This window comes from Fusarium oxysporum, chromosome 9, assembly GCF_000149955.1.
Source record: "Fusarium oxysporum f. sp. lycopersici 4287 chromosome 9, whole genome shotgun sequence".
Lineage (NCBI taxonomy): Eukaryota > Fungi > Ascomycota > Sordariomycetes > Hypocreales > Nectriaceae > Fusarium > Fusarium oxysporum.
Window position 1 is genome coordinate 1,783,335 of NC_030994.1, and position 13,226 is coordinate 1,796,560.

Genomic DNA, 13,226 nt, shown 5'->3' on the forward strand with positions numbered 1-13,226 from the left:
GCTGGATCCATGCAGCCAAAATGGGGAAAGTGCTTGGACCATGGCTCTGGCCTCTGGGGTGACGTCGCGGTCTCTTTTGGTAGCTGACAGCGCTGAGCCCCTCCTGCCATATGCCAAGTGGGCGCCTGTGGCTCGTGATGATGAGTGTGAGCCGTCTCCGGCTCTAAAAGAAACTCCATCCATCAATACTCAAAGTCGAGCCCAAAGTCTTCCTCCATGCGCGTCTAATTTTTCTTACTTTGGAAGTGACAAATATGTCAGAGTCCGTCTCATAACCTCTCCTCTCAGGTCGCCTTGTAACAACTATTTCTTCATCTTCCGGCGGCCCCGCGATATTGAGCTACCTCTACTACATCACCAGAGCTTCCGAGAAATCGTCCACACCGACATACAAAGAGATCATTGATATAACATAAACTCTACGAAGAGAGATCTCTTGCCCTTTAGCAACTACAAGGCGGTGAAGCCACGGTTTGCCAAAATGGAAGCCCGAAAGGTATGCGTTCTAGTCGCCATTTAGAGCATCCCGCCTGTTCATGCACGGCTTTGCGCTGCGTTTCGGCTCCTAACGTCATGTAGATCATCGAGAGCGTCCAGGGTATCTATGGCGGCCAAACAACTCATGGCACTTTGCGACTGACCGATTTCCATCTGGTATTCTGCGCACCCATCGATCAATCCGCCAAACCCTCAGAAAGTTCGTCTCACAAGCCCAAAGTTCGCGAGAGATGGATTCCATATCCCATGCTGTGCTATTGCGCACTTCGGCCGGTGCCACCCGGATCTCGCCAGGCTCCATCGATCCGTTTACGATGTCGTGACTTCACCTTTGTGACATTCAACTTCACCGACAGCGAGATTGCCCGAGAAGCTTTCGATTTCATCAAGTCTCGAACTTGCAAACTAGGAACAGTAGAGAAGCTCTATGCTTTCTCCCACAAGCCTCTAAAGCATGAGCGAGAGGTTGGCGGTTGGTCGGTCTATGATCCAAAAGCAGAGTTCAGACGCCAGGGTATCAGCGAGAAATTGCCTGATAAAGGTTGGAGGATCACGCATATCAACAAGGACTATACCTTTTGCGATACATATCCTGCTTTTCTGGTTGTTCCCTCCAAGATCTCGGATAACGTCCTTAAATATGCGAAGGAGTTCCGCTCGAGAAACCGTGTGCCGGCTCTGTCATACATTCATCCAGTAAACAACTGTACCATCACTCGAAGCTCTCAGCCCCTCTCTGGCATCACAAGGAAGACAAACGTGCAAGACGAGAAACTAGTAGCGGCATCATTCAACGCCCTTTTGCCGCCAGGCTCTGAGGAAAGCACACCTCTATCGAGTCAGCCCGATGTGTCCCTTGGAAACTCGTCACTGGAGACGGAGCTTTCGGAGACGGAACGATATGAAGATGAGCTCATTTCGAGATCCGTTGCCGTTTATGATTCTTCTGGGAAGCGTCAAGTATATGGTGCACAGCAGAGCAACTTGATTGTGGATGCTCGCCCTACTATCAATGCAATGGTGAATCAAGTACAAGGAATGGGCTCGGAAAATATGGACAAGTACAAGTTTGCACGCAAGATATTCCTTAGTATTGAGAATATTCACGTCATGCGAAGCTCCCTCAACAAGGTCATTGACGCTCTCAAAGACGCCGACATTTCACCTTTACCGCCAAACAGAGAGCTACTCCATCAAAGTGGCTGGTTACGGCACATTCATGATGTTCTGGATGGCTCAGCTATAATTGCAAGACAGATCGGAATCAACCATTCACATGTTCTCATTCACTGCTCCGACGGCTGGGACCGTACAAGCCAGCTCAGTGCTTTGGCTCAAATCATGTTGGACCCCTACTACCGCACGATTGAAGGTTTCATTGTTCTTGTGGAAAAAGATTGGTTGTCTTTTGGTCACATGTTCAGGCTTCGATCGGGCCACTTGAACCACGAGGATTGGTTCACCGTGCAGAAAGATGCTTTTGCAGGTTCCAAGGTACAGCCCGGAGAGAACGATGGCCGGGGTGACGCGTTCCAGAATGTGCTGAGTGGTGCGAAGCGTTTCTTCAACCAGAATAAAGATGACCCCGACTTGGCTGCAGTTAGTGAAACAGCTCCTGGAAAGGTTGTTGATGATGAAGCTACCTCTCCAAAGATGGTCAGTCCTGTCTTCCACCAGTTCCTTGACTGCACCTATCAACTTTTACGCCAAAACAAGACTCGTTTTGAGTATAACGAGCGCTTCCTGCGCCGCCTTCTATACCACCTGTACTCGTGCCAGTACGGCACTTTCCTCTTTAATTCAGAGAAGCAGAGAAAAGATGCGCGAGCTGCAGAACGGACGTCTTCCGTTTGGGACTACTTTCTGTGTCGGCGAGCTGAGTTCACAAACCCCGACTTCGATGCCAGTATCGACGATCACGTCAAAGGACAGGAGCGGATCCTGTTACCGCGACTGAAGGAAATAAGATGGTGGCATCAGTTGTTCGGAAGGACTGAGGATGAGATGAACGGCGGTTTGAACGCCGCCGCAGCAGCAGAGACTGACCGCCAAACCGCCATATCAAATTTACAGTATCCTAGCGTTATCCAAGCAGATGCCGACCCTCGGTCATCCACTTCAAGCTCCAAGTCGGGGCCACCCTCGGTTCTCACAGGAGTTGAGACTGCCCACGAGACACTCACCCCTGAATCGCGACATACGCCAATCGAACGGAGCGCATCTACCGAACCAAGCGGTAACGCCTTTGCCGCTATCAGGGATGGGATTGCAGGTCTCAATCTAGGCAAGGGAATGCTGGGGCAATTTACAAATACTGGCGAGTCAGCGTCGTCGTCAAGTTCGGCTCCCGCACCAGCTCGTAGCGACCAGGAGCTACGTGAGATGATATAGAAGGTCATGTTTCCAGAGTCGGATCCTGGCCCTTACTTGATTGTCGAGACCCATGAATCCGTGCGACACTGTTGTCCCTGGCTACACCCGCCCGTAGCACCGCCGCTTCTGACAACAGAGTCTGACGCACCGTCAACGCTTGAGCGCTGCAGCTTCTACAGTGTACCCAGCGATCTCAGTGGAGAGTGGGAGTATATCAAGCGGCGCGACTCTGAGTCTTTGGGCCTTCACTCAAGACTTAACTCCATTGATAGTCTCCAGCCCGATGCGGGCCTGTCGACGCCGTGTCACTCTCCAACTATTGAAATGCCAAAACCTGTGGCAAAGCTTGAGAGAGTCCTCTTCAAATCTGATGGGCAGAGGCGTGCGATGGCAAATTCCGATATGTAAGCATAGCATTCGGATTCATGATGTCTGAGTTCTCACACTTGGTTTCCTGATTTACACATGCGGACGTTTTTGTTGGCGCTAGAGGCAGTATCATGAGCCGGCTCTGGCGTTTAACTTGAGTGGTGATTACATTCTGATTTTGCGCCAATCACGCGGTACACGGCGAGGGCTTAGACAGCAATAGACTCCTTCAAGACTACGTGAATTAGGTAGGTAGTTATAGAGTGTAGTAAATCAAAACCTTCGGTTAACTCATAAGTTCAACATTCGGCCTTGCTTGGTTTCTTCTTTATTTTTGTCTATCTTGTAAAGTCATCCTAGTTATGGAAACGTGTTTGTTCACATTGAATCATATCCACTTGATTTCGTTGCGTCCGTAGCCCTTTTTTGCTGCTCTAACCCTCGTGTTGTAGGTTTTCTTTAGACTCTTTGACATTACAGGAAGACCTCTAGATTGATCTCGAGAGTGCTGACAGGGTATCTATGAATATGTTAGCGATGTCACGTCGATACTGGTCGGCATGGGGGCTCACTTCAAATCAAACTTCTCCAACACGGTAGGGTGCAAGATGCCGAATTCGCCAATGCGTCTCTCTTTTCCACCAAGACGGAGATATACGGAAGCAGCATGGCCAGCGAAGAAGGTGGCATCGTCAAGCTCCTCAATCCAGTAACCATCAGGCTTGCTGGGGTTCTCCTTTACTTCAAAATCGACACTCTTGCCAGAAAGACCCTCCTCGTGGGTGAGGAAAGCAGTTCGAAGCATGAGAAGAACACGATCAAGCAGGCCATGGACCACCTCGAAACCGCTTGTTCGGCCGTACCAGGCGGCGGCGAAATGTCGCTCGTTACGAGCCTTGCGTTCTTGAGACTCATCCTTGAAGACAACGTCAGAGACCTCAAAGATCTTCATGGGCACGCTGTGGCCCTTGTTCTCGCGAATGGTCTTGAGAAGGCCAGGCAGAAGAGTTGATCGCACAACCTGATACTCGGCGGTCTTGGGGTTGGCCAGACGTACGACGGTATTTCCGTCATCCTTGCGGTTTAGCCAAGCGAAGTTCTCATCGTGACTACACAAGATCAGGGGCATAACCTCACTCCAGCCAGCAACGGCGGCCTCGATTCGGATAATATCACTGAGCTTGTTGACCAGCAGGGGGGCACCAACAGTAGCACTTCGTGAAGGAGCAGTACGAGGAAGGTTGTTGTATCCGTAGCACACAGCAAGATCTTCCATCACGTCACATTGATGAAGGACATCAGCTCGGGTTGGGGGAATAGCAACCTCGAGGATGTTGGAATCTTTTGTTGAAGGTGTAGAGGTGTAAGACATCTTGGAGAGAAGCTTGCACAGGCTCTCGGGAGACTCAGTGAGCCCAGTGCAGCTGTTGAGGTAGTCGATTTCAACCTCAGCAACTCTGGGCTTCAGGTTAGGAGTGACTCGGGTTTGGTTGTTATGGTCGGAATTGATCTGGACGGGCTCGACAGTGAAGGGCTCAGAGCAGTACATGGAGAACATGGTAACCATGATGTCGGTGACGATGTCGAGTTTGGTGAGGTCGGTGGCAGTGATCTCAATAAAGACGTTGGTGGTGTCAAGTGTAATCTTGGAGTGATCACCGTTGATAATTGGAGGAAGGGAACAGACAACACGGTTGGAGTCGTAGATCGCAGGGTAGACTGGTGAGTCGCGAATGATGTGGAGGAAGCGGCCCAGGTGCTTGTCATTCTCATAGAAGTTCATCAACTCGGCAGAGTCCATCTCCTTGGTCTGGTTCAAGGGGATGAACTTTATATCCTTGGGGGGGAGGGCCTCATAGGTGAAGGGACCTTTAATAGTATCATAGTCGTGGGTACCAATGGAGACTAGTGTTCGGTTTCGAGCAAGATTCTGGTGAAGCTTGTCTTGTAGAGAGATGAAGGACTCGTATCGGCTCTTGTCGAACTTGATATTGCGGAGGATAGCGCCAGAGACATATGGCCGGACCTGCTCAGCTTCGGGCTTGACGGTGATTGACTCAAGCTTGCCGCTTGCGGGCTCGACTATACGGTACTTGGGAGGCTCAATGCGTCCACGGAAGATATTGAGATTGGTGACAATACCCTCGAAGCAGAGCATATCATATCGGTTGGCGGGAATCTCAATCTTGAGCTGAGGAGGCTCCTGTTCGCCGTTTACAATTGGACGCTCATCATTCTCAGTATCCTCGTCAAGCTCGATACCGAACTCGAAGCAAAGGTCCTCAAACTCCTCGGTCGTGAATCTGTTTTAAGAGGAACAAGAGCTGTCAGCACACGTATAGAGAGACCTGGGGCGCGAAGTCGGAGAGCTCATGGTGGGGGTTGAGATGAACAAGGAGGGGCATTCGCACTTTTGACCGAGGGCTTCGTAAAGCTTGTACTTGTCGACGGAAATGGTAGGCATGATGAAGCGGAGCCTCGAGCCTTGTTTGGTAAATTGTCCTTTTTCCGAAGAATCAGAGGCGAGAGGTGAGATTTCCGTCGAGCGTCGGACGTGGATTTGGGCGTGGATTGTACTGAGTCACAGGAAATTTTGGGGATGTAGGTAGTTCGGGTTGCATGCGACGATGCGATACTCGGGTACTCGACAAGACGCAGGGCCATAGTGCGCTGTGACGGTACCCCTCTAGCGGATTGGGTTTGGCGGGGTAAAAAGGGCGGATCATCTATACTCCATTCCCGACAAACTGTCAGGTACCGAGAAGCTTGCTTGAACTTCCAGTTCTTAATAGATAAGGTACCTGATGCCAGTGAGTTGACATTACAAGAACTGGCAGTTTATCCGGTAAATTAGACTACGTTAGACATCTTACCTTTGATCATGAACGACCATCTTGTCTGCATGGCACTCATCAACCTAAACCCAAGGTAAGTTGACAAACCAACAATAATACCGAGCTCGAACAGCTCTGAAACAATGTATTGTTGCGTCGAGAATTTGTCAAGGCCATTAGCTACCTACGCAGCCAAATTCCAAACATCAAATATATGCATAATGATGTCTGCACTGAGCTGGGAGTGGCGGGGCTTGGAGTTCAAGATTTCAAGGCTTGATCAGATATGATAGTGACGTCGGATGCGATCCTACAGAACCGATGCATCCTCAGAAGGTTTAATTTTTGTGCTCATACCCGTCCCGCGTGAACCGCAAGTACGCTCTCGGACATTGGTAAAGACGATATCGGTTCTGGTCTCAGTCTTGGCTTCAAATATAATATTGCCATCCCCAGATTCAAGCCACAATGTACCTGAAGCGCCCTGACCGAAGGTGAGACTGAAAAGAGCTTGCCCCTCAAAAATCCATGTTCTCAGGGAAATGAGGAGCCACTTTGACCCCACTTCAGCCACATCTGAGCTACCATCCAGCCAGAGCTGCCCTGTCTGCGCTGTTCGCCCGGGGCATTGGGCGGTTGCCCCTCTCCAAGGCAGCGTTCCTAACAGGGCATCGGTCGCTGAACAACGAAGCATCGAAGTGAAGTGAAGCAACCTAACAATACTGCACCAGCCTCACTCACCTCCACTGACCAGCCGGCGAGAGACAAACATCCAGCTGCCTCTCCACATCCACCCTCTTCTCCCTCCCTCATCTATCGATTCACATGTCCACATCTCAAAACCTCGACAACCTTGCTGATTTAGGCCACGGATTTACCCCTTTAACTCTGCATCCAGAGTAACCCATTTTCTCTGCGCTGAGCGTATCTTACAGCTCTTAACCCCCCCTGCGTGACCTCGTCTGTGGCTCTCGTCTTTCAGCCAAAAATCGTGTGTTGGGACTCCTCAGCGCAAATCATTGCATCACCCACCAGCACAGCACAGCACAGCACCACTACCACTACCACTACCACTACCACTACCACTACCACACGCGATCCACCCGCAACCGCCAACCTTCCTCTCCCTCCCTCCTAACGATCATCTCGACTCATCTCGGACGCTGCCACTCATTTTCCTGATAAATCCGCGATCTTACCGCCCCGCTCGCCATGGCTGACGCGCCCAACTCTGGCGATGAGCTGTACCCTATCGCCGTCCTTATTGACGAGCTGAAGGTATGCTAGATTTGGCGGTGACGCCACGCTCCATCCCAACGCTTCCCCTTCCTGCGTGGTTGTCTTATCGCCAAGAAGCGAACAATTACACGTTCATTACTGACGCTCGATTCCTCTCCAGCACGATGATGTTTTGCTCCGTCTCAACGCCATCCACCGTCTCTCGACCATTGCTCTCGCTCTCGGCGCTGAACGAACCCGTGAGGAGCTTATCCCCTTCCTCGATGGTCAGTCTTCGATTAGCTCTCCCGCTTACCAATATGCGCTTTAAAAGCAAAGACGTCTCCTAACCTTGATACTATGCAGAGTCCGTGGAGGATGAAGATGAGGTCCTTGTTGCCCTGAGCGAGGAGCTTGGCGGCTTTGTCGAGTATGTCGGCGGTTCCCAGTGGGGTCACGTTCTGCTGTCTCCCCTCGAGAACCTCGCTTCTATCGAGGAGCCCGTCGTTCGCGACAAGGTAAACGAACACGCCGTTTTCTTTAATCGCCCTTCCTGACGCTGACTGTCAATGCAGGCCGTCGAGTCCCTGAACAAGATTTGCACCGAGCTTTCTTCTCAACAAGTCGAGGAATATTTCATTCCCCTCACAATTCGCCTCGCCAAGGCCGATTGGTTCACATCAAAGGTTTCGGGATGCGGCCTCTTCACAACTCCTTATAACAAAGTCTCCCCACCCGTCCAAGAGCAGCTGCGCCAGCAGTTTGGCCTGCTGGTTCACGATGAGACACCCATGGTCCGTCGCCAGGCTGCCACCAATCTCGCCAAGTTTGTCAAGGAGATGCCCGCCACCATCGTTGTCGACGAAATGATACCCCTCTTCCAACACCTCGCGCAAGATGATCAGGATAGCGTCCGATTACTCACAGTCGAGGTTCTCATCTCTATTGCCGAAGCCGTTCCCCAAGGAGCAACAGGCCAGCCATGGTGTGTTGCTGACAGCTCTACGCAATTTGATAGAGGACAAGAGTTGGAGAGTCCGATACATGATCGCAGATCGGTTTGAGAAGGTTCACAATACCTGCCACTTCTTATTGTCGTTGCTGATGCTAATTTTTACAGATTGCTAAGGCGGTAGACGAGGAGGTTGTTTCTAGAGACCTCGTTCCCGCATTCGTAAAACTTCTCAAGGACAACGAGGCCGAGGTACGAACCGCTATTGCTGGCCAGATTCCCGGCTTCTGTGCTCTTGTGGATCGTAACGTGCTCCTCAACGACATCATGGGCAGCATTGAGGATCTTGTCTCGGATACATCCCAACATGTCCGTGCTGCGCTTGGTACCCAGATCAGTGGCCTGGCTCCTATCCTTGGAAAGCAAGAGTACGTCAGTCAGTCTTTGCGAACAGGGCCTCGATTCTAATTTCCCTCTCAGAACTATCGACCACCTTCTCCCCATGTTCCTCCAGATGCTTAAGGACGAGTTCCCGGAGGTTAGGCTCCACATCATCTCCAAGCTTGAGCTCGTGAACCAAGGTCAGTCGCAGAACTCATCATGTATGATATGAAGCTGACGTAATGCAGTCATTGGTATCGACCTCCTCTCACAGTCACTTCTTCCCGCAATTGTACAACTCGCCGAGGATAAGCAATGGCGAGTAAGACTTGCGATTATCGAGTACATCCCTCTCCTCGCCAGTCAACTGGGCGTTCAATTCTTCGATGAGAAGCTCAGCAATTTGTGCATGGGCTGGCTGGGAGATACCGTTTTCTCTATCCGTGAAGCCGCTACTCACAACCTGAAGAAGCTCACTGAGGTCTTTGGTGTTGAGTGGGCAAGCGAAGCTATCATCCCCAAGGTTATGGCTATGGGTAACCACCCTAACTACCTTTACAGGATGACCACCTGTTTTGCTATTTCGGTGATTATTGCCCTTTCCTGAAACTGTGAGCCCAAACTGACTCTTTTACAGACATTGGCGAGCGTTGTGAGCATGGATGTGATTGCCAAGTCGATCCTCCCTATGCTCGACAAGCTGGTCACTGACGATATCCCCAACATCCGTTTCAACGTGGCCAAGACATACCGCGTCCTCATCAATGTGCTTCGACGTCTGCCAGACGAGGGTACCCTGTATGATCTGGAGAAGCAGGGCAGTGAGATCACACCGTCGCCTCGGGGCTCGGAGCTGATCCAACAAAGAGTTGTTCCTAACCTGGAGAAGTTGCAAAAGGACGACGACGTGGATGTGCGATACTTTGCGACGACAGCAGCTGCCGAGATCTCGGGACCCATTGCTGGCGGGGAGCCTATGAATACATCGCCATAGATGAGAGACGTAATGAAGCAATAATCATTGTCGAGACAGATTTTGTCTGCTTTTTGTTTTGTCCCGTCCATATCGCTACAGAAAGAGAGAAAGACAAACAGAAGCTATGAAGTCGTACGTTGCATAGTAGAAGCTACTAGTTGGAGCTGGACATTGCTGCGCTGAGTTGAGTCAAGATGAGAAAGGGGAATGTTCTGCAAAATATGCGATACACAAAAGCTTGATGCGGAGCCTCTGAAAGGGGTAAGGAGACGGACTCAGATGAAGCTTTGGGATCACGAAAATGGGGAGGAGTCCAAGAGGGATAGTCCAAGCATTGACACGAGTCCAAATACCATTGTATGATACAACAAGAGCTCTCAGAGGTGAATGATATTGACTGTTTAGAATAGGTGCTGGAGCCAGCACAGAGTGATGATGGGTATCTTTTTTTTGTTCTTCAAACTACACTGCATCTATATCTTTTATACCCTGCGGAAGCAGAGCGTACTGATTGTTTGGCCTTTGTGGCCTCCAAAGCTGAAGGAACGATATTCAACTCTGCCAACGACTTGGAACCCTTCTTCGCTGGTCTTTTCGAACCAGCCTCTCAACTCCGTCTCGGTCCAGTTGCAGCTTGTCACCAAGAAGACGCCACCCTTTCGAACAAGGGGTAACACTCGCTCTCGATAACATTCACATAGCCGTCGTCCTTGGGCATCTTTCTCGTCGCTTAGAGAGATGGCATCGAAGGTACCCTTGTCCAGTACCACATCCCAGCCCTCGGTCTGCTCGCCGTTGAGGACAGGGCTGTATGGTCCAGCTATAAGATCCCACTCTTCGAATTCGACAGGCTTCTCAAGGTCGTCTTTTGTGGTGGCAATTTGTCTCGCGAGTGCAATGCTTTGGGGGCTGTAGTCCACGCCAAGAGCTCGTGCAGACCAATCCTCTTCGCGCAGGGAGAAGAGAAGAGAACCGTTGCCGCAGCCAAGATCGAGAAAGGTGGTGGTGTCGTGGGAGAGGACAGGCGAGTCTGGGTCAGAGGGGTCAAGCAGACCGTCTAGGAACTCAAGGATCTTTGCTTCAGCATCTGAATCGTCAAACCAAACAGTTCCGATGTCGGAGGGATCAGCGGTGTGGTTTGTTATCTCATTCGTGTAAAGGTCATCCCAGCTGTAGGGGCAGAGTGTTAGTTGCAGTTCGAAAGAGACAGGCGAAGGGAGATGGTAGGTACTATTGTTTTGTGCCAAGCTTTGACGGCTCAAGGTGCTGGGGCTTTTCGTTTGAGGACATTGTGGAAGAGTTGTTTTGGGCTTCGAGAGGAATGAAGCTATTCAGGATCTTTTGATCCATTGACATTAACAATGACAATGATGGTATATTTTGTGGTGGGGGTATCGAAGAAATGTCCAAAAGGAGCAGGCGGTGAAGGTGGGGTAATTCTTCATGTGCTACCTTAAGGTACAGGCGCAGGTACCTTCTCAGAAACCTGAAAGTGTAACGTATAGACTATAGGAGATGTCCATGATAGATTTAGGTAAGGTAGTGTTCATACACACCGAGTCAAGGCATTCAAAATCCATCAAACATGTCACAAATTCTCTCAGAAGAGTTTTAGTAGTAGGGCAGAACCTGAGAACTAAAGTTCTTGCGGACACTTCTTAAGTATAAATCTCATACCTTGAGGATATAGAGACTAGTCATATACAGGCAGACAGACGTTGCTGATGAATTTGATAGAGTTGGTTGATCACCAGGTACTGTAGATTGGTTCTAGCATGGCGTCAAGCTCTTGAGATGTAATGGATCCCCTCAACTACCCATTGTCAGGTACTTCTGGAACGCAACATGTGCAACAATGTGTATACCTGCCGCAACAGCTTCAACAGCAATCCCACAACCCAAGCAGATCAAATCCGATGGATCGTGTAGACGAGCAGGCCTATCCCTACTCTGGCCTTGGAGGACCACATGATCCTTTTCCGTCCATGAGAGAGGGATGACCGATAGCCGTCCCTGTATGAGTATTTATCATTCGATCATCATGATCATGAATACCTTATTCCTGATATCAACCGCACCGCAAAATCATGCAAGTTTCCAAACACCAGGCCCCGTATAAGTTAAAAGTTCGTTCGTCTTGTCGCGACGATGGTTATCACTCGTCCAATCAATTACCGGACGAGTAACGTAACAGCAAAGCCCCATAAGCAATATGTGTGTATGTATGAATGTGAGAAACAGAACCATAAATCAAGCCGAGCTTAGTAGAAAGACTCGACCATGGTGTCCTTCATGCTCGTGTTGATGTTGCTGGGGCCCTGGCCCTCGCCGAGACGGAACACACTCTCGATAACGCTGAGCTCAGTGGCAGTTGTGTCGAGACCAGTCACGGCGAGCCAGTCGTTGACGACCATTCCAGCGCCAACAACGTTAGAACCACGGTTGACACTACCGGCGACGAGAGGAACCTGAAGCAAGCTGGACAATTCGTCCTGATCTTGGATAGGAGTCTTGGGATGCACGAGACCACCCTGGTTAGACAAGCTCATGTAGCTGCCCACCAGGACATTGTCTGCGACAGTCTGACGGAACACTTCCACGCCGAGGACATCTGCAATAATCTCTTCTGTTTCACGTTCCAAATCAGGGTGCACGAGAGCGATGTGATCGTTTGTGACGATGACGTTTCCGAGAGCTGACAAGCGCTCCTCGATACGCTGGATACGGACTGAATCGGGAAGCGAATTTCTCAAGTGCTGCAGCTCCTGGTCGGTTGTGGTTGTGGGAACGAGAAGACCCTTACGGTTGCCAGCGGTCATACGGCCAATGATACGGGTACCAGCGATTGTGGTTCGCACAGTAGGAATGATATCTTGGAGTTCGGCTTCAAAGACACTGCAAGATGTCAGCATGAAACTCGTCGTCAAAGATGGGTGAGAGGGCTTTACCTGTAGAAGTTCTCACTGGCACCGAGAGCCACGAGGGCGTAAGAGTTGGTCAAGGTGGAAAAGACACCGACCCTGGAGATTTCAGGTTAGCATAGAGTTCTGATCTTTCAATCTCATACCATTGTACAGCAAGGCATATCGTCCATATAGATGGATATGCGCCGCATAAGAAAAGGCGGGGGCGGGGTTCTTGAGGCACAGGGAGCTTCAATCGCCAGAAGAAAAGACAACAAAGATGACATACTCGTTGGAGTTCTCAAATTGAGCGCGGACGGCCATGATTGCTGAAGTGTTCTGGGTCGTGCAAGTCGTAGAGTCTATAATTTTGGAGGTTTGGTGTAGTTGAAGATTGAAGTTATCGCAGAGTGGATGCTCGTCGTAGGTTTTTTTTTTCCTTCGTCTGGTTGGTTTTGCTTTCTTGCCCCTCCTTCTTCTGTTTTTTTGGGGCGGGGGAGCTCTCGCCGCTATTTATGTAATGCGGTTTCTGGATCAGATAGTGGAGCTCAGGCAGTCAGCAACTAAAAGTTGTCACTAAAATTGCTCTCAGCACGTCTGAAAACAGTAATGAGCCTGATGACTCACTGAAGCAAATTGCTAAGGAACCTCGCCACTATGGATTGAGCGGGTAAGATGAAAGGGACCCTGCTTAAATCAACAAGGTATATGGATATTTGTTA

At 50.2% G+C, this 13,226-nt stretch overlaps 6 protein-coding genes across 6 annotated transcripts; 3 read left to right on the plus strand and 3 right to left on the minus strand.

The window, feature by feature from the left end:
* The first annotated feature begins 25 nt into the window (after positions 1 to 25).
* On the plus strand, positions 26 to 3,622 carry FOXG_09466 (uncharacterized protein). Its single transcript, XM_018388652.1, has 2 exons — positions 26 to 496; positions 580 to 3,622. The coding sequence occupies exons 1-2, from the start codon at positions 482 to 484 to the stop codon at positions 2,887 to 2,889; spliced, it is 2,325 nt and encodes a 774-aa protein (XP_018246749.1). The 5' UTR covers positions 26 to 481; the 3' UTR covers positions 2,890 to 3,622.
* On the minus strand, positions 999 to 5,949 carry FOXG_09467 (phenylalanyl-tRNA synthetase, beta subunit). The gene is made up of 3 exons (XM_018388653.1): positions 5,652 to 5,949; positions 3,813 to 5,543; positions 999 to 3,760 (listed from the first exon to the last, which is right to left on the minus strand). Exons 1-3 carry the CDS (start codon positions 5,702 to 5,704, stop codon positions 3,715 to 3,717), a joined length of 1,830 nt encoding a protein of 609 aa, XP_018246750.1. The 5' UTR covers positions 5,705 to 5,949; the 3' UTR covers positions 999 to 3,714.
* A 667-nt stretch (positions 5,950 to 6,616) lies between these two features.
* Positions 6,617 to 6,781, plus strand: FOXG_20055 (uncharacterized protein; the record flags this gene model as incomplete). Its single annotated transcript, XM_018400336.1, has 1 exon — positions 6,617 to 6,781. The coding sequence occupies one exon, from the start codon at positions 6,617 to 6,619 to the stop codon at positions 6,779 to 6,781; it is 165 nt and encodes a 54-aa protein (XP_018246751.1).
* Positions 6,782 to 6,871: 90 nt separating this feature from the next.
* FOXG_09468 (protein phosphatase 2 (formerly 2A), regulatory subunit A) lies at positions 6,872 to 9,619 on the plus strand (the record flags this gene model as incomplete). The annotated part of the gene is made up of 7 exons (XM_018388654.1): positions 6,872 to 7,352; positions 7,474 to 7,579; positions 7,659 to 8,350; positions 8,413 to 8,672; positions 8,725 to 8,825; positions 8,874 to 9,211; positions 9,263 to 9,619. The coding sequence occupies exons 3-7, from the start codon at positions 7,862 to 7,864 to the stop codon at positions 9,617 to 9,619; spliced, it is 1,545 nt and encodes a 514-aa protein (XP_018246752.1). The 5' UTR covers positions 6,872 to 7,352; positions 7,474 to 7,579; positions 7,659 to 7,861.
* A 464-nt stretch (positions 9,620 to 10,083) lies between these two features.
* FOXG_09469 (uncharacterized protein) lies at positions 10,084 to 10,957 on the minus strand (the record flags this gene model as incomplete). Its single annotated transcript, XM_018388655.1, has 2 exons — positions 10,084 to 10,771; positions 10,833 to 10,957. 2 exons carry the CDS (start codon positions 10,955 to 10,957, stop codon positions 10,084 to 10,086), a joined length of 813 nt encoding a protein of 270 aa, XP_018246753.1.
* A 905-nt stretch (positions 10,958 to 11,862) lies between these two features.
* Positions 11,863 to 12,828, minus strand: FOXG_09470 (eukaryotic translation initiation factor 6; the record flags this gene model as incomplete). The annotated part of the gene is made up of 3 exons (XM_018388656.1): positions 11,863 to 12,496; positions 12,550 to 12,621; positions 12,794 to 12,828. 3 exons carry the CDS (start codon positions 12,826 to 12,828, stop codon positions 11,863 to 11,865), a joined length of 741 nt encoding a protein of 246 aa, XP_018246754.1.
* Positions 12,829 to 13,226: the final 398 nt, after the last annotated feature.

Excerpts from the sequence above, each read along its gene's own strand:
- FOXG_09467 (XM_018388653.1), bottom strand. The coding sequence starts at position 5,704 with ATGCCTACCATTTCCGTCGACAAGTACAAGCTTTACGAAGCCCTCGGT. Across the intron at positions 5,544-5,651 it reads TACGAAGCCCTCGGTCAAAA|ATTCACGACCGAGGAGTTTG; the intron begins GTGCGAATGCCC and ends CTCTTAAAACAG. Across the intron at positions 3,761-3,812 it reads TTGGAGAAGTTTGATTTGAA|ATACCCTGTCAGCACTCTCG; the intron begins GTGAGCCCCCAT and ends ACATATTCATAG.